Source organism: Mobula birostris, chromosome 1, assembly GCF_030028105.1.
Source record: "Mobula birostris isolate sMobBir1 chromosome 1, sMobBir1.hap1, whole genome shotgun sequence".
Taxonomy (NCBI): domain Eukaryota; kingdom Metazoa; phylum Chordata; class Chondrichthyes; order Myliobatiformes; family Myliobatidae; genus Mobula; species Mobula birostris.
Window position 1 is genome coordinate 61,889,769 of NC_092370.1, and position 20,827 is coordinate 61,910,595.

The 20,827-nt window shown below is 41.6% G+C and overlaps 1 protein-coding gene across 2 annotated transcripts in view; it reads left to right on the plus strand.

Annotated features, from left to right (window-relative positions):
• LOC140196558 (EMILIN-2-like) overlaps window positions 1-20,827 on the plus strand; it is a 90,269-nt gene that overhangs the window by 40,293 nt on the left and 29,149 nt on the right. The window contains exon 4 of one of the 2 annotated variants that reach the window (XM_072255989.1): window positions 4,267-5,865. In XM_072255989.1, the coding sequence (XP_072112090.1) occupies window positions 4,267-5,865 (1,599 nt within the window). Of the gene's footprint in view, window positions 1-4,266; window positions 6,187-20,827 lie in introns of both variants that reach the window. The other variant, XM_072255979.1, reaches the window with a different exon arrangement.

Consider the following 20,827-nt stretch of genomic DNA (forward strand, 5'->3'; position numbering starts at 1 on the left):
GATGGGCAAGGGGTATAGTCAGAGGGACAGGGGGAGAAGAAGGAGAGAGAGAGAGAAAGAATGTGTGTATATAAATAATGGATGGAGTACGAGGGGGAGGTGGGGCATTAGCGGAAGTTTGAGAAGTCAATGTTCATGCCAGCAGGTTGGAGACTACCCAAACGGAATATAAGGTGTTGTTCCTCCAACCTGAGTGTGGCTTCAGGGCCTCCTCTACTGTAGTGCTCCTGATGTGGCCTTCTATATATTGGCGAGACCTGACGCAAACTGGGAGATCGTTTTGCTGAACACCTACGCTCTGTCCGCCAGAGAAAGCAGGATCTCCCAGTGGCCACACATTTTAATTCCACATCCCATTCCGATATGTTTATCCACGGCCTCCTCTACTGTAAAGATGAAGCCACACTCAGATTGGAGGAACAACACCTTATATTCCGTCTGGGTAGCCTCCAACCTGATGGCATGAACATTGACTTCTCAAACTTCTGCTAATGCTCCACCTCCCCCTCGTACCCCATCCGTTATTTATTTATTTATATACACACACTCATTCATTCTTTCTCTCACTCTCCTTTTTCTCCCTCTGACTACAGCCCTTGCCCATCCTTGGGTTTCCCCCCTCCCCCCTTTTCTTCTCCCTGGGCCTCCTGTCCCATGATCCTCTCGTATCCCATTTGCCAATCACCTGTCCAGCTCTTGGCTCTATCCCTCCCCCTCCTGTCTTCTCCTATCATTTTGGATCTCCCCCTCCCCCTCCCACTTTCAAATCTCTTACTAACTCTTCTTTCAGTTAGTCCTGACGAAGGGTCTCGGCCTGAAACGTTGACTGTACCTCTTCCTAGAGATGCTGCCTGGCCTGCTGCATTCACCAGAATTAGAATCAGGTTTAATATCACTGGCAGATGCTGTGAAATTTGTTGTTTAGCAGCAGCAGTACTTAGCAATACATAATAAAAGCTATAAATTACAATAAGTGGGTACGTGTGTATATATAATATGTAAGTAGTTATAAGTAAATTAAATAAGTAGTGAAAAGAGTAAATAAAAATACTGTTGAAGTGTTCATAGGTTTATTATCCGTTCAGAAATCTGATGGCAGACGGGATGAAGCTGCTCCTGAAACGTTGAGTGTGTGTCTTCAGGCTCCTGTAACACCTCCTTGATGGTAGCAATGAGAAGAGGGCATGTCCTGTATGATGGGGGTTTCTTCATGACGGATGCTGCCTTTTTGCAGCATTGCCTTTTAAGGTGTTATGGATGTTGTGGAGGCTATTGCCCTTGATGGAGGCCGCTGAGTTTCCAACTTTCTGCAGCTCTTTTCTGATCCTGTACAATGGCCCCTCCGTACCAGACAGTGATGCAAACAGTTAGAATGTTCTCCGCAGTGTATGTGTAGAAATTTGCGAGTGTCTTTGGTAACATATCAATTCTCCTGAAACTCCTAATGAAATATAGCCTGTTCTTTTAGCTGCTCACCTGATGTACAGCAAGTTGTAATAAGTTAGTGCCAATCCTGATCTACTTTAGCTTGCTGCTAATATTCTGTCCAATCTTCAATTAAACAGCCAACTGCTACAGGCTTCTGTACTTATTCAAATTTCCTGTCTGACAATTTTCCTTGAGCAATCTTCTAAAGGACTTCCCTTGTGGTTTTCCCCTCGCTACCAGTATGGCCAGAATACTCTCAGTGTAGTGGTCACTTCCCCATTTCATGTTTTATGAGGAGCCCTCTCCAATCAAAACAATCCAAATTTTCCTGATGAATCCAACTGAATTCTTATTTCTGGATTAATATCAACTACCTACCTAGCCTCAGTTCTCTCTGCACTTCACCAAACCTGCTCAAGCCTCCCACTGACTCATTGGAAAGATTTATCCTCAAGCCCACACCAGGACTGCCAATTTATGTTGCAAATACTCACTCTCAACATAGTATATAAAGAACATTGAAGAGCAAATTTATATTTGTAGCAAAAATAATCTCCATTGCTGTTTGGTTTCAGAGAATAAATAGAGGTTATTTACACTGATTGTACCAGCAACAGAAAATGTAACTTGAATTAAGGCACAAAGCTTGAACAGAAACGTAAGAAGTTATTTTTCACAATATAACATTATTTCCATAAGTAGGCTTGAAGCTCAATTGTTGCAATAGATACGAGGCTGAAAATCAGGAAGGAATGAGAGAAATTATGGGAAAAAAGGGGATTAAAGAGCAGTTCTGATTTGGACCCAACTCTGGGTGAGCAAGGTGCCTTGTGTTCAAAATGCCATTGCTTTAGGGTCTCACCATTGCTATAACTGGGTTGGTGCAGTTCATTTTGATGGTATTTATTTTCCTTTGGTCTAGCAATATAGACATTTGTTTTCTTGTGTTTTATTGATAAGTCAAAACCCCAATTTTTGGGGGAAAAATATTAGCAATTGAAAGCTATGGAGGTATAGTCCTGTGAGTGCTTTTATCAGGTGGAATATCTGCCAATAAATTCAGGGGTCTTTCATTTAAGAGAATAATTATTTATCACAGACTCTGTAGAAAATTGTTTTAAATCACAATCATTGAGCTTTGTTCAGTCACTGTATGAGTCGAGCATTGCATTCCATGAATGGTCCTGGCACCTGATTCATCATCCAGATCTGAAGGAGTGACTCTAATGGACATGTTGGAAGATGGATTTGTAATGGCCCAAAGAACACCTTAATGAGATTGTGCATTCCTTGTGGTAAATAATGCTAAGGATTTTTTTCCCCTGGGTGTCCAGTGATTCAGAAGTTCTATGTCTTACAAAGAGTGAGTTAGAATGGAAGAAAAATCTGTCATCACTAGATATACTGTCCTCCAAATACACTTTCTGTGTGGCTTTGAGCCAAACCAAAGTGGCTCTGATTTCACATTGATCCTTTTTGGGATGATGAGTGCATAGCAAGGGATCAAGAAAACCTAGGCCCTTAAAAGGAAAAGATATTGCAAGCACAAACTAGGACAGTCATATTAATTGCAAATCATGGCAGCTATGCCCAAAATTCATTTGCTACTGCATACTCTTAATTTAGATATCCCTGTGTGTGCATTTCCATCAATTGATGATAGTGGTTCAAGTACAAATGAATGACTTCTGGGGATATTTTGAGGCCATTTAAGACTCAGCCTCATTCCTGTAGTTTTTAAGTAATACACACAAAAAGTGCTGGAGAAACTCAGCAAGTCAGGCAGCATCTATGGAGGAGACTTGCCACCTCTCAGCTTCTCACATTATTGCCTGATCATCCACCCACTAACCTTCCCTTCATCAGGTCTCCCTTATTGCCTGCCTGCTTATACTTCTTCCCCTGCCCTGATCTCCCTATTCTGGCATCTCTCCCCTTTCTTTCCAGTTCTATTGACAGTTCTCAGTTGGAAACTTCAACTGTTTATTCCCTTCTATAGATGCTGTCTGACTTACTGAGTTCTTGCAGCATTTTGTGTGTGTTATTCAAGATTTCCAGCATCTGCAGAATCTCTTGTTTCTGTAGTTCATAAGTCATTTATATATCAGACTTGGGAGAAGACCACAGTTTACCTTCCCCAAAGGACATTACTGAAACAGACAGGTATTTAGTAATTTTGTTAGCACTGTTAGTAGTTATAATTTTCAGAACTAATTTAAAATTTCCTAGATGCTGTGGTGGCATTAGACATTGTGTTTACAAATCTCTAGCCATTAGTCTTTGGCCATTTAGCCATTATGTTAGGGTTTCTGTAGCGAGCAGCACTGAAAGTACATTGAACTCAAGAATTGAAACGTTTCAGGAGATTGGCTCCCTGTCAGCTTCTCGACCAATTGCAAGGCCAGCATTTCCTTCCCATCCCCAATTCCCCTGGAGAATGTGGGTGAGTCACTTTCATGACTCACCCACATTAAGTCCATTTGTGAAGGACCTTCACCAGTGGCTGTTCGGTGGGATTCTGGAACCTGTACCAAGTGGATATTAAGGGCTGCACTCGCCTGTAATGGAAACATTCTTGGCTTAATTTGAAAAGGAAATAGGTGAAAAGTCAAATATTCTACAAGTCCCTTCCCTTCTGCTATGGGATCACTAGTTCATTCAATGGGATGTAACGTGGCTTCTTTAATTATAATAGGCAGATTAAATATATTAGTCTGCTAAATGTTACTCTGATTAGGTTTTAAATATTTAAAAGTTTATAGTTTTTAATAGATGTCCTCTTTTGATATGAATGTGCATTTTGTGTTGATATAGTACTGACTGACTATGTTTATTCAGCTCCTGAACTGACAGAGAGGCAAGGACATAAAGAGCCATCCACTGACGTGCAAAGCCTAAAAATCCAGCAGTTGGAATATGAAGTACAACGCCTTAACCAGGTTCTGGAAAAACTGCAGGCATCAATGACGGGGCTTGGTGACAGTCTGAGGAACAGTGTCCAGGAAGATACCAGCAAAACACTTGCCACATTGTTGAATAACCTGAGACTCTCTGGCAGTGCTGTTGGCTTTGAGAGTGTCCATGGTTCAACTGTCCATGAGAATGCAGATACATTCCATCAATCAGGAATGGGTGAAATGATGTCTAAAATAACAGAGGTTAAGGAAACATTAAAGACTAAGAGTGATATGCTCGACGAACTACATGGAATGGTGAGTGGGCATGACGGACAACTGAAGCAGCTAATGGAAGCAGTTCAAGGGCCTATTGCTACCTATTCTCCATTTTCCAATGGAGACTTTTATCAATCTTATATTGATAGCAAATTTGAAACGCTGAAGGAAGAGATGATGGTTGGCATTGACATGAAATTTGCAGATATGAAGAATTCCTGTGAGTACAGGTTAATGTCTCTCAAAGAACAATGTGAAGAAAATGAGCTGCAGTATGAAAACATGGAGAAATTGCTTCATGAGAAAGAGGATGAACTGAGAAAGGAGATGAGTGGCATCAGAAAACTTCTGCAGGAATCACCAGGCCAGTACAACTGCTGTGTTTCTACAAGCACTTTAAAACGCCAATTGAATAACATGAATAAAAAGATCTCCAGAGTAACCGACGCAAACATAGTGTTAAATGCTAGAATGGATAATGAACTGGAGCGCTTTACAACCCTTAATCTGGAAAATATTTTTGCTGAGAGACTAGAAGAAATTGAATCTAGAATGAATGTAACTGAGAGAAATGCTGAAGAGCATTGTTTTTATATTGAGTATACTCTGAGAGGACTCATTGAAAGTGAAATTGATGGTGTGAAGGATTTGCTAAAGAAGCAGCTCCAGGTGTTACAGAACAAACATGATGAAGATTTGGCAGGACTTGGCAATACAACTTTAACTGCTGCATATGGCAGTGAGCTGGAATCATTACTTCAGCATGATCTGAATTCAAGTAACGTGATGGAGCATCTTGAGAATAGGTTGCAGGAGATAGAGAGTGTCTGCCAGAGTGGTTGTATATCTGATCCAAGGGAGATGAACAACATCAAAAAGGATTTAGAAACCTGCAAGGACAATTACAAGGAGCTATTATTAAAAACTAAACAAAACTCAATTCTTGTTACATCGCTTAATGGTACAATTCATGAAGGTTTTAAGAAGGTGGAAGAAAACACAGACTTAGAAATGATGCACAAAGAAATTAACAAACTAAAACTTGCAATAAACACTGTTGAAAATACTGTACAAACACAATGGGAAGGTCTGAATAAGAGTACCGAAGCACTCGTAACCATCGAGTCCACGTTAATGAAGAAGCAGCAGGAGTGTCTGGATAAAATTTACAAACTGCAGGAAACAGACAGGAACTTGGAAATGCAGCTGCACAGGAATGAAAGTCAGTTAGACGAAGTGAAGGCACAGCTGGAGCAGTTAACAGGTCAGATGGCTAAAGACATTAATAAGTGTAAACATAATACACAGGGTATTCAGAAGGAAGTCTCTCATATTGATAGCAAGATTGCACATATTGAGAATGTTTGCAGTAAGCTGGATAATATTTCTGGCAGCCTACAGTGGATTAAAGATGGACTGAACAAGCACGTGAGTAGCCTTTGGAACTGTGTCCATCAGATAAACAAGACTGTGAAATCCCATACTGCAGATATTGTCACATTGAAGAATGCTGGTGTCCGATTCCGGACTCAGGTCCCCAAAACTGCATACAAAGTTGATGCCCTTCCAGTTCAGCCTATACCAGGTAGGATTCGTCAACTTTAACACATTTTGTTTCTTGCAACGATACTTGAAATTCAAAATTATTGTATCTCTTGGTTAAGAATATATTGTTTTTATTTCTATTACATGTCTTGACATGCTTATCTACTAAGTATCCAATTAGTAAAATATTATCAATCCCTCTGACACAGTTTTAGAAACATTGAACCTCAGGCAATATGCTTCAGTCTTGTATGATATGCTTAATTCATGATGGTTCGCAACATAACAGATGTATAAATGCCAAACTATCATGCTGCTCTTAATTTACTCAAGATGTTCTCTTCAGGCATAGCCTAACTTTTAAAGAAAATCTATGATTATTTTGCTCAATGTCTTTCATGTTTCAAGAACAAAATTTGACATTTTATTTCAGTTATCAGCTGAGACACTACTTTTCATTCAGTTTTCTTTTATAAATAGATGGTCTACTTGAACACTATCTGTATGTTTGCAGTAATGTCAGTGGAAGAAATAGATCCAAGCCAGTTCCTAATTTAGTTCATAAAATAAATCCATTGTCTATGCCAGGACCAGTAAAGGATTCAGGGGCAGATTTAAATCTTCCAAAAGGAAAAGATTAGAGCATAGCCTTATCTGAAATTCCACCCAACTATTAAAGTAATGAATGGGAGGAGGAGGGAAAGTATTGATTTTTAATGACCATTTGGGGCACTTTGTATCATTTCAGTGTTTGATACTTTTGCCAATATTTTTCATTATTATAGATTTCTGGTTCTGTAAATATCAAGTTCTGACATATATTTTGGCTGGCTCTTCCAGTGCCGAAATGGCAAGTACCCCATGTCCTTTCTTTGAATATCTAGGATGAGGATTTTTGCACTTTTCTGAGCAGGTTGGAGGAGCAACACCTCTTATACCGTCTAGGTAGTCTCCAGCCCGTTGATATGAACATAGAATTCTCCAGCTTCCAGTAATTCCCTCCCCCTCCCTTCCCCCATCCCTATGTCACTCTGCCCCCTCCCCCAGCTGCCTATCACCTCCCTCATGGTTCCAGCTCCTTCTACTACCCATTGTGTTTTCTCCTATTCCTTCTTCACCTTTCCTGCCTATCACCTCCCTGCCTCCCCTCCCCCACCCCTTTATCTTTCCCCTTACTGGTTTTTCACCTGGAACCTACCAGCCTTCTCCTTCCCACCCTCCCCCCACCTTCCTTATAGGGCCTCTGCCCCTTCCCTCTTCAGTCCTGACGAAGGGTTACGGCCCGAAACGTTGACTGATCTTCTCCACGGATGCTGTCCGACCTGCTGAGTTCCTCCAGCGTGTTGTGAGTGTTGCTTTGACCCCAGCATCTGCAGAGTATTTTGTGCTCCTGAAAATACAGTTACTGTATTATAATGAGTACACACAATATGCTATGTGCATAGCACTTGCGCATCACCATGATCACAAACTAATACATGTAAATGCAATACATAGATCGGTGTGTGTGTGATGCCTTTACAGCATTTCTAAAATCTGTCCTGCCATGCAGCATCTGCCCTGCCTATGTGTGCCCAGGCATGCCTGGTCAAGATAGAAACTGTTCAGCTTACATTGTGGGCAACATTTTAATTGACTTTAATTATAGATTGAAATAACAAATTTAGGTGATTTCAAAGAAAGGATATGTGAGAGGGAAATTTCATGGTGATTAACATGATCAACAGCCCAAAATCTAAAAGATACACCCAAAAGTATTCAAGAAGCAAAATCTTTGCTGTCCAGTTACACCGTTAACCTTGTTGGATTTTGAGATCTATTTTGATATGCTTCATGATTACAGGAATGAAGAGGTTAACAGATGAGGAGAGTTTGGCAGCTTTGGGCCTGTACTTACTGGAATTTGGAAGATTGCGGTGGGGCGGGGGGGGGGGTGGAATCTCATACCGAAGTTGGAAGGACTAGATAGGGTGGATGTGGAGAGGATGTTTCCTGTGGTGGGGGTATTCAGAACTAGAGGGCACAGCCTCAAAATTGAGGAGCAACCCTTTATAACAGAGGTAAGGAGGAAGTTTTGTTGCCGGAGAGTAGTAAACCTGTGGACTGCTCCACCACAGACTGCAGTGGAGGCCAAGTCCATGGGTATATTTAAGGCAGAAGTTGATCGCTTTCTGATTGGTCAGGTCATCAAAGAATATGGCAAGAAGGCAGATGTGTGGGATTGAGTGGAATCCGGGATCATTCATGATGGAATAGCGGAGCAGACTCGATGGGCTGAATGGCCTAATTATGCTCTAATGTCTTGTGGTCTGTAGCTCAATCTGTGGTGTGAATGAACTTGGGTCATTTGTTTGGAGTGAGCAAATCCAAATTGGGATTCCTGTTTTTGATGGCAGTTCAATGAAACCTATTGAAAACAATATTTGTTTGACTTTTGGCAACTTTCAGGTAGAGGCCAGCGTGAGCACCTTCCACAGAGGAATATCCTGAGGATTGTTAATTAATTAGTTCTCAAAGATGGCAACCATATTCAAAGCTGTTTTTGTCTTTTAGAAGGATGAGGAAAAAATGGGACAATGATAGGGAAGAGATCACATTACTGAAATTACATGACTGAGGTGACACTTCACCTGCGAGTCTGAGTCTGGTGCTCCTGGTGCAGCCTCCTCTATGTCGCGTGAAACCTAATATAGATTGAAGGGCTGCTTCATCCAGCACCCTCACTCCATCTGCCATAAAATGTGAAATTTTCCAATGGCCATCCATTTCAATTCCACTTCTCGTTAAAATTCAAACATGTTGGTCCATGGCCTTCTCTACTGCCATGAAGAGGCCACACTCAGGTTGAAGGAACAACACCTTATATCCTGTTGGGTAGCCTCCAATCTGATGGCATAAACATTGATTTCTCTAATATCTGATAATTTATTCCTCCTCTTGCTGCTTTCTTTTTCCATTCCTCCTGTTTACATGCTCACCTCTTCTCCTTCTCTGCCCAACATTCCCTTCTAGTGCCTTCCCTTTCTTCAGTGGTTCACTGTCCTCTCCTATCAGATTCCTCCTTCAGCCCTATATCTCTTCCTCCGATCAGCCTCCAACTTCTTACTTCATACCCCTTCTCCCACCCACTGCATTCCTCCTCACTTATCACCTGCCAGCTTGTACTCCTGTCTCTTTCTCTATCTTCTTATTCTGGCCTCTTCCCCCTTCCTGTACAATCCTAATGAAGGGGCTCGGCCTGAAATGCCAAATGTTTATTCTTCTGCATAAATGCTGACTGATCTGTTGAGTTCCTCCAGTATTTTGTGTGCTGCTGAAGATTTCCAGCTTCTGCAGAACCCTCTGTGATTACATCACTGAAATTGATAGGACATCATAAAATTACTGACTGTGTGCACACACATACTACAATTGTATATGTGTAATATAAATACAACTGCATCATTTTCTTAACATCAGTTCCTTGCATCAGTTTCAAAGTTAATTTGGTTGTTACATTCAAATGCTTCAATGTCTGGAGAAGGGCTGAAACATAACATCTACACTCTGTCGCTGGGTGACGTTGTTATCAGCTATTTTACATGACGATTTGATAGTTGTGGCAATAGAGTCAGTAATTAAAATAGTCCTGAGCTGGACTGTTATAAGTGAATTCAAGTATTAACAATTGTCAGTTGCCTCCAGGATTCTAATTAAACCTATCATTTTGAAAATAGTTACCAATGCATCGCAATTGACTTAATTTCAAGGCTGATGGTGTAGCTGGGAGGGCACTGAAGATCTGTGCTAACCATCTGGCTGGAGTGTTCAAGGACATCTTCACTGCTGCAGCTGGAGGTAGTCACCTGCTCCAAAAGGGCATCAATCATACCAGTGTCCAAGAAGAGCAGAGTGAACTGCCTCACCCAGTTACACTAATGTCTACTGTATTGAAATGCTTTGAGAGTTGATTGTGGCTAGAATTACTCCTGCCTAAGCAAGGACCAGGACCTGGACCTGCTTCATTTTGCCCCCTGCTACAGTAGGTCCGCAGCAGATGCAATCTCACTGCTCTCCAGGTGGCCTTGGCCACCTGGGCATCAGGCTGTGCTTATTGCTTTCTGCTCAGTATTATTTCCTCAGTAATCATTGATAAGCTTCATAATCTGGGCCTCTGTACCTTCATTTGCAACTGGATCTTTGACGACCTCATCAGGAGACCACAGCTGGTGCAGACTGGAAATCGCATCTCTTCGGTTCACCTCAAGGATGCGTGGTTAGCCCACTTCTCTACGCTCTCTACACCCATGACTGTGTGGCCAGGCACAGCACAAACTGCATCTATAAATTTGCTGATGACACAACTGTTGTTGTCAGAATGTCAGATGGTGACAAGGAAGCGTACAGGAGTGAGAGTGGCTTGTTGAGTGGTGTAGCTACAACAGTCCACTCAATGTCAGTAAGATCAAGGAACTGATTGTGGACTTTCGAGAAGGAGAAGTTCGGAGAACACACACAAATTCCTCATCGGGGGTGGGGAGAAGCTGTGGAAGTAAACAGCTTCAAAGTTCCTGGGTGTCAGCATCTCTGAAGATCTGTCCTGGGCCCAACTTATTGATGCAGTTTTGAAGAGAGCATGCCAGTGGTTCTATTTCATTAGGATTTTGAAAATATTTGGTACGTTACCAAAGACTATCAAATTACTACAGATGTACCATGAAGAGCATTCTAACTGGTTGCATCACCATTTGGTATGGAGGGGCTTCTGCACAGGATCAGAAAAAGCTGCAGAGGGTTGTGAACTCTTATCTTCATTGTGGGCACTAGACTCCCCACCATCTAGGACATCTTCAAAATGTGATGCTTCAAAAAGGCAGCATCTATCATTAAGGACCCCACCACCCAGGACATGCTCATTTCTCATTGCTATCATTACAGAGCAGGTCCAGGAGCCTGTAGATACTCACTTAATGTTTTAGGAACAGCTTCTTCCCCTGCACCATCAGATTTCTGAACAAGCAATAAACACTGTGCTATTTTTACCCTCTTTTTCCACAACTTACAGTATTTTTCAATATATGTTTCTTGTTATAATTTATAGTATATTTTTGTACTGATGCCACAAAACAAGTTTCATGACATATGTCAGTGATCCTGATTCTGACACTCTCTGAACTGAGATAACCTGTGACGATGTATTTCGTTTGAATACAGAAGTAGCAGTTCACTGTCATTGAATTTCTCTTTGGTGCTGACTTATCCCTTGAAGTACAAATGTGGCAGCATTGTAGAGTGCACCAGAAAAGAAGATCCACTGAGGTTGTGATAACTGTTAACCTGTTCAAGTTAAGAATTTCCTTTTGGAAATTACTTTTCAAACTGCATTTCAAATTCTGGTCCACTTATTTTTTTATAGGCTCATTGTTGGTCTTTTATCATGTTTATATTAAATTGAAAATCCAGCCAAATGAAAACATACATGACCTGAAAGTACCAAAAGCCTAACAATCTGCCAGTGCAAAAATCTGGAAGCAAATTGATAGCAGGTGTTGTCATAAAAGTAGGCAATCTGATCAGCCTGGGAGTGGTGAGATGTAAAAGTTTTAATGGGATTGTGGTGCATGGAATTCATTAATTACATCATCCAAACATGTGTTAGAATGTATAAATCATCATCGTTTTGTAGACCAGACTACACAAAGACTGCTTTTATACCAGATGTCTTCGGGTCACTGTCTGAAGCTCTGGAAGATTATCTCTTGAATCAATTGCAGTAGATCTTTTTCACGATCCTGTTGGGCTTTGAATTGTAAGAATCCATGTGACAATGTGTTCTTTGAGTCACTGGTGTAATTATTTCAATCACCATAAGCACACAGCATGTCCCAGTCAGATCCTCTAAGGAACAACATATCCCATGTCACTACAGGACAAGGGAGAAATTTAAATGTGAAGTTGTTAAATGTCAAAAAAGTACTATCGGGTTTATCAAAAAATATGTATGAGCTCCTTTCATAGTTCAACTGGTTATGGCTAGCTTGTGGGATATTTAATGTAAATATTGACAGAGGGCTTTTGATTTTTCCTGATGTTCTAGTAATTTAATCAGCTCAAGGCAAGTACCCACTGATGATCATTTGATCCCAATTATCTCAGCGTCTCCAGTTGAAACTATTGCTTAAAATCAGCTGGTCTTTTAATAAGATCTGAGCCATCCTGGACACACCCTCTTCTTGTTACTACCATCAGGGCCAAGATACATGAGCCTGAAGATCCCCACTCAACAATTCAACAAAAGCTTCTTCCCCTCCACCATCAGAGTTTTGAATGGTCCATAAGCCCATGAACATTACCTATTATTCATTTATCTTGCGAATCATTCATTTGTTTTTTAAATTTATGCAGCAGGTTTCAGGACCTGTTGTTGCTAAATTCCATCATGCTTGAGGTCCAAAGTAAAGCGTGGTGGAATGAAACAGAAAATCCAGTTGTTAAGCTGGTGCCGGGGAGTAAAGACCATGCTTTGTGGTTTAGTATGGCAACTTGGAACATTTGAAAATCTGATGGTGGAGGGGGAGAAGCTGCTTCTGAATCATTTGAGTGTGGGTGTACAGGCTGCTGTACCTTGTCCCTGATGGTAGTAATAAGAAGAGGACATGTCCTGGATGGTAAGGGTACTCAGTGAAGGAATCTGCCTTCTTAAGACACAGCCTCTTGAAGATGTCCTTGATGATGGGGAGTAGTGTGCCCATGATGGAGCTAGCTGAGCACACAACCCTTTGTAGCATCGTTCGATCCTGTGTGTTGGAACCTCCATATTAGGATGTGGTGCATCCAGTCAGAATGCTCTCCATCATGTATCAATAGAAATCTGTCAGAGTTTTTGGTGACAAATCTCCTTGAACTCCTAATGAAGTAGAGACACTCGCATGCATATTTCATGATTGCATCAGTTGGCTGGGCTCCAAGATGCTGATTGCTAGAAACTGCTTACCTTTTCCACTGTTAACTCCACAATGAGGACTGGTGTGTGTGTTCTCTGGACTTCCCCTTCCTGAAGTCCACAATCAATTCCTTGGTCTGCTGATATTGAGTATGATGTAGTTGTTGAAATGCCACTTATCCAGCCAATCTGCCTCACTCCTGTAAGCCTCCTTGTCACCACGTGAGAGTCTACCGAGTACAGTGGTGTTATCAGCAAATTAATGGATGGCGTTTGATCTGTTCTTAGCCACCTGGTCATGAGTGTAGATAGAGCAGGGCAATGGCCTAAGCATATATCCTTGAAGTGATTGTCAGAGAGGAAGAGATATTATCATGGATCCACCCTGCTTGCAGTCTCCCCATAAGGAAGTTGAGGGTCCACTACAAAGGGACATACAGAGGCCCAAGTTTTGAAGCCCGATGATTATTACTGAGGAGATAATGGTGTTGGAACACTGGCTTTAAACAATAAACAGCAGCCTGGCATATGTTTCGTAGTTGCCTAGGTGCTTCATAGCAGAGTGGAGAGCCGATGAGATTGTATCCATTGTAGTCTTGTTATAGTGGTAGGCAATTTACAGCAGGATCAGGTCCTTACTCAAGCAAATGTTAATTTTAGCCATAAACAGCTTCTTGAAACACTTCATTAGTTGTTAGTGTTACCAGATGATAGTTGTTGAAGTCACTCAAACTGGTCTCCTTGGGTAAGATTTCTTGGTCACTGGTGAGATTGCAGCCCTTGAACTGACTGATGTCCTTGAGATTAAGACAGCAAGCTTTTTTTTTTAATTTCAGCAATTACAAACCTATTTAGACTCGTTAATGTGCACCTAGGTCAAAAAAAACTCCAGTGACTGGAGCCACACCTTGCACCAAGGAACATCACTGTTCTTGTAGGAGGTCATTCACCCCTCCTCCAGGATATTGAGATGTTTCAAAACTGACTAAATATGAGGTAGGTACCAGCAGATGGCGAAATAGTTGTGACTCCAAACACAGAGGAACACAGGATGTGGGGAACTGCCATTTAGTTAGCTTAATACTTACTGTTGGCAAGTTATTAAAATCCATATTCAAAGAGGAAAGAACTAATAATTTAGCAAGGTAGTTTATGAAAGGTAAGTCATGTTTGAAAGATTTTCTCATTGTTTCAGAATTGTTTGAGGGACAGTGATAGAGGAGAACCTATGAGATGTGTCCTGACTGTGATCAAAGTCACTGGAGAGACCCCAAACACATTTTTATACCCTTAAGACAAGGGTGACAGTGGGTGATTCAATACAATCTCAGTTGTTACAATGGCATTGTTTACTTCAATATTTTGGGGTGACAATGCTTCATTTGAATTGCATATCTACAGTAGGAGACCCCTCCAAATGTTCAAATACCTCTGTTGACATAGATATGCTAAAAGTTTCTGCGGATGGAGAGCCAGATGTCAGAGTACACAATAGATCAGCTATTGACTGTAACTATACCTGTGACCCTGTTTGATATGCTAAGTGACAGCTTGAACTCAATCACAATGGTACAACTAATCTAGCCATATTGTCTAGTTTGATGCAAGCCAATTAATGTAACTCCATTGTCGTAACATTTGGCTGATGGTCCCAGTTGTCTCATGGTCACCATCTTGCAAACTGTATCTCTTAGTCTTTGGTTTGCAATCTGTATTGTTTATTTGCAACTTATAACTTGCAGTAAGAACTGAATACTAGTTCTTCCTTGAGTTAATATTAACTCCAGAATACTCCCTGACAACATGGAATTTATTTAGATTTGTGAAAGACATTTGGAATGGATCCATATACAGGTTTCCCCCGCCATCCGAAGGTACAGTGTTCCTATGAAATTGTTCGTAAGCCGGAATGTTGTAAAGTGAAGAAGCAATTACCATTTATTTATATGGGAAAAATTTGTGAGCGTTCGCAGACCCAAAAATAACCTACCAAATCATGCCAAATAACACACAAAACCTAAAATAATAGTAACATATAGTAAAAGCAGGAATGATATGATAAATACACAGCCTATATAAAGCAGAAATGCTTCTCTACGACGATTGCCTGCACTGGTCTCCGTAGTGAAAATCTCACCCAAGTGCTCACGGCAGAAACAGATTTTATGAATCTTCAGAATTCTTTGCTCGGTTGATGATGGGGGCTAAATCATCATAAATATTTGCACTGGTGATCAACAAGTATGGAAAGATCATGGAATTGAGGTGATGGGCAGCTGGTGTAGAAAAGTTGGGGCTAGCACTGATCAGCCATGATCATACTGAATGATGAGGCAGGCTTGAGGAAATCCTTGCTATCTCCTGCTTCTATTTTCCAATGTCTGTCTCCTTATGGCAGGCATGTACAATATTCGAGAAAGTACTGATAAGGGGAAAGAAACATTCATGCTCAAAAGATCATTAGTTATAGGAGCAGAAGAAGGCCATTTAGCCCATCGAGTATGGTCTGCAATTCAGTGGGGCTCATTTTTTTTCAACACTTTTCACTCATCACCTTCCTGCAGCCCTTAACACCCTTGAAATCGAGAATGATTCATCCCTGCCTTAAATTCATCCAGTGACAATCCACAGCCCTCTGTGGCAATGAATTCCACAGATTCACCACCCTCTGTTGGAAGAAATTTCTCCTCATCTCAGTTTTATTTCTAAGGCTGTTCCCCAGGATCCTAGACTCTCTTAATGGGAAGATTCTCTCCGGGTGTTTCAATATCTGAATGGTTTCAAAGAGATTTCCCTTCTTTCTTCTGAATTCCATTGAATAAAGGCCCGGAGGCCTCAAATGCTCCTTTGTATGTTAAGACTAGGATTATTCTTATAGGCTACTCTGGACCTTTTCCAAGATTAGCACATCTTTTCTTAGATACAGGTTCCAGACTGCTCACATCAGTCAAAATTCTCTCTGACCAACACTTCAGAAAGCTTCAGACTACTTTTATATTCTAGTCCTCTTGAAATAAATGCTAGCATTGCATTTATCTTCTTTGGAACCAATTCAACCTGCAAGTTAACTTTAAGGGAATCTTGAACTAGCGCTCTCAAAGCTCCTTGGACCTCTGATTTCTGAATTTTCTCTCCATTTAGAAAATAGTCAACACCAGTCTTTCTCAAATTTTTTGCCCAAGAGGAACCCTTGAAATAATTTTCAGGTCTCAGGGTACCCCCTGCATAAAAATTATTATATCTGGAAGTCACGGTATGTTAGCATGATCAGTAAGTTTTAGATATAATAATCCAGAAATAATTGTCATTGCTCTTTTAAGTAGAGAATGAATTTTTAGCCAATCTTTCTTGTAAAAAAAAATCAGATAGTTAAGCTTAGCCTACCTTTCTTGAAATTACTCTTCTTTTCCTCTTTCTCTTTCGTACATTCTAAAAACCCATAAGGCAAACACAATAAATTTCTCAATTCTTGGTCAACTTGAGATAAGCACATAGATTTCACCTTCAATTGAAATGAGATGATTTCTATCCTTGGTCTTGATGCTTGTTAAACAAGAAAAAGCTTGCTCACACATGTAAGAAGTTGAAAACTGCAGCAAAATGTTCATTGCTTTCCTGTGAATAGCAGGATACTCTTCCTCAGAAATCCATAAATTGTCCAGGGGCAGGTCAGTAAATCTCATCTTGAGTGCATGATCAGAGTGTAGCGCACAAAGTTCTTCCTCTTCTCTCAAAGTTAAGTTCTCAGACTGAGCAGAAGGTTCAGAGAAGTGGTCCCCCACCCAGTCATACACTTGTGTTGAAAGGGAGGAAAAATACTATTCAATTTTGTTCTGTAGTTCTTCCAGGTGGTTTTCAATAAGACTCTAGACTTTCTGATATCCTTCCTAACTCTCAAACCCAAGCAGCATTGGAAATATTTCAAGAGTCTTTTTTGTAGCATGATTTTTTCCAAAGGTTCCATTTTGTTTTAAATCCAAGAATTTTGTCACTTGAAGTCAAAACATTTTCTCCAGGGCTTTGCTGAGACTTGTTCAACTGGTTCATATGATTAAAAATGCCTGTTCAGTAGGCCGTGCTCCATCTTCAAAGACTTAGCAAAATCTGGTCTGCTATTTTCTTGAAAGTACTCCTGTAATTCACTTTTCAGCTCAAACACCCTGTTGAGAACTCTTCCTCTGCTAAGCCACTGAATTTCTGTATGTAGCAGGAGATTGGTATGCTTTTTGTCTAGGTTTTCACACAGTTTTCTAAACATTCTCAATTGAATTAGTCTTGGAGCTACTGAATAATTTGCTTCCTGAACTTTTTTACGGACTGACTTTTCAATCAAAATCTTTAATTAATTTGTTTTGAGATTCCAATAATCATTTAAAATAATCAGCCCTTTTATGTTTCATATGGCTGTGATTTGTTGTTAGGTGCGTTTTCAATTTTGCTGGAGCCATTGCTGCATTTCTATGTTGTTTGTCACAGACTAGGCACAATGGAATAGGACAACTTGGATCACTAGTCCATGTAAAACCCATTGATAAGACCTTTCATTGTAAAGCTATGGTACCGGCTGATTACTTTAGTCCCGCCCACTGCTTTTGTCTCCAGGATGCAAAGAGGCTGGTGACCTTCTGGGGCAACAGGAGGCATTGGGTCTCTGTTGTGGTCCTGAGTCTTCTGATTACGGAGGGCGGTCCGTCATTGGTGTGTGTGCACACCCAGCTGACGGCTTTCCACCTCGGGACTCTGTAGAGATACCTGTATAGCAACCACCCTCCGAGATGGCATGCGCTTGCGATGTACTTTCACCTCCGGGGTCATTGCCTGCAGAAAGACATGCGGCCTCCAGCAGACAGCATCACCCGCGCCGCTTTGTGGGAACTGCCTTGCTTTTACTGAGAGCTGTTGAGGGTATGGGGTCTAGTCTCATCCAGCCAGGCTGCTCCTGCCCTGGAGGGGATGGTACTCTAGCTGCGAAGGGGCTTGTCCCCATTCTGTCCCGGTGGGTGCCGAGGGGGCTCAGGGAAGTGGAGGGGTTCCGGCTGCACTACGTAACGGGCCAGAAGTGCTCATCAGACCCAGGCCTCAGGAGTCCCACATATTGTGAACCATCTTGTGGAGATGCCCAACGTGCCCTTCTGTGACACTCCATAGTGTTTCTTGTATGGGCTGCTCTTGCACACCTTTCACATCCTTGTATTCATCTGCCAACCAGACTCGCCTTGGCAGTCAGTTTAACCATCTGGCAGTGTAGGTGCAGTTACGGTAGCCTAAAGGGATGACAACAGGTCATTCTGTAAATGGTAAATACTTCAGCCCCTGGTGGAAATCTCTTTCTGCAGGAGTGTTCCCCTGTACATTGGGGACCTGGGGTGGAAGGTGTTGCATGGGGCAGTGCCATGCATCAGGTTTTTAAAGCAGGTTCACTGACACTCTGTCCACCTGTCTGTGGCCTGGAAGAGTCAGTGTACTACACTTGTGTGGAGTGTGAGAGGTCGCAGCCCCTGATTGAGTATTGGAAGGGGCTGCTGCTCAGGTTCTGGTTGCACTTCAGCCTCGCGATCCTTACAAACGGGCACCCTGTATGGAAGGGGGTACGTCACGAGGAGGATCTACAGGTGGGCTTGCTCCTGGGCCTGGCCAAAATGGCCATTCACAGTTCTAGACAGCGGAAAGTCGAGGGCTCTGCCAAGGCCGACTGCCTGCCCCTCTTCTGAGGATACCGTCATGCCCAGCTGTCCTTGGAGAGGGAGCACGCGGTCACAATGGGTACAGTGGGGGATTTCCAGGAGCAGTGGGCCCTCTCAGGGAATTGATTGTTTTATAGACAGTAGTCACCATATTTCAATTTGAATTTATCCACTGTCTTGTAAATACATAATGTTTGTACTTCGTGTATTTATGTAAAGAAACTTTTATAGTTTTGTAAAAAGGACAGAATGTTTATGTGTCCAGTGTTGCAGTAGTTCTGCGAAATGACACAGAAGGTTGTAATTTTTCGTCATTAACCTTATCAGAATTATCCGAGGCCTAGGCCTCGAATCCTCCTCTTCAAAAATCACTACATTGGACCATCTTATGTCTATTCAATTCTCAGAAAATGCACTTCACACTCCTCATCAGCCTACCGTCCTCCCCTCCATGCAATACAGCGCTCACCAAATATCAGCCTACTGTCCTCCCCTATCTCGAGTCAAAAATTGAGAATGGACAAGCAAATAAAGGTGGTCCTACTGCACACTGTTGCACTGGGTTGGGGGTCCTCTAACGGGATTGTGAACGGGGCTGTTCAGTCACTGCGCACCACTGTGAGCACTAGCATTGCACGTTGCGTGAAGTTCAAAAATCATGTTTTTTTTTTATCTTGATCTCTTGCAGAACCCCTAGTGACCTTTCACAGAACACCGGTTCAGAAACGCCGTTCTACACCTTTATTCTTCTGACCAACGCACATAACCCCACATTTCCCTACATTGTATTCCATCTGCTGCTTTGCTGTCTTTGCCAACCTGCCCAAGTGCTTCCAGCTGCTTTGCTGCTTTGTGGTAGTATGTTACTCACTGTTGACTACAAGCACAGCCATAGGGCTCTCTTCCCTTATCCAGGTCCTTTCCCTTGCCCTTCAGGCAATGATAATCTACAGCCTCCACAAAGAAGGTATTCCTTTCACCACCTGTCCTCAGGGGCTGAAGTATTTACCATTTACAGAATGACCTGTTGTCATCCTCCTAGGCTACTGTAACTGCACCTTTCAGACCTATTACCTCTCCCATCAATGGCAGTCAGTGGGTAGATGGGAAACACCACCGACGGGTTCTCCTTCGAGTTGTGCATCACCCTGACCTGAAAGCATGTTCCTGGTTCCTCATTGTCTGTGGATCTCAATCTGAAAAGGCTTAGTGAGAGCACTTTCACCAGAACTGGGTGTGGAGTGGGTGTTGGTTTAATGAGTTAAGGAGGAAATCAAAGTTTTGGTGATGAAGGGCATTGGCTTGGAAAATCACAACATAGAATCTGTGTGGGTGGAGCTAAGAATCACTAAGGGTCAGAAAATGGTGGGGAATTGTTAGCAGACTCTCAAATAACAGTGATGATGTTGGGGGATGGAATTAGACACACATGCAGTAAGAATGCAACAATAATGATAGGTGTCTTTAATCTACTTATAGACTGACTCAGCTAAATTAGTAATAACACCATACATAAAAAGTTCCTGGAGTAGGTACATAGGTTTTTTTTTCCCGGACCAATGCATTAAGGAAACAACCAGAGACAACAACTTAGTGCACAATTAGAATGTATCAATCCTGTTGTGTGGCCCATTAGGGAAGAGTAATCATAAAATGATAGCTTTCTTAATTAAGGTGGAAATAAGATGAGAAATGTAAGTTCAGAATATGAATAAGTATGACCAAATACTGTAGAGGAGCAAATCTGTAGAGAGATTACAGACTGTTGCAAGAAACATCAGATTCAAACTACATTTATTACCGAAGTATATATGCAGTATTCAACCATGAGATTCATCTTGTCGCAGCTATGAGACAAAGAAACACCCTGGAAACCATTCAAAGAAAACATCAAACACCCAACGCGCAAATAAAAAGAACAAATCATGCAAAAGGCAAAATCAAGCGGAAAGCACAAAATATAAAACATCAGAACCACAGAATCATTGAAGCAGTCGAAAGGATATTCTGTTCTGTTCAGTTCAATTTAGCATTGTGTCGTTCGTTGACAAGGCCAGTCCGCCTCGATCAAAATC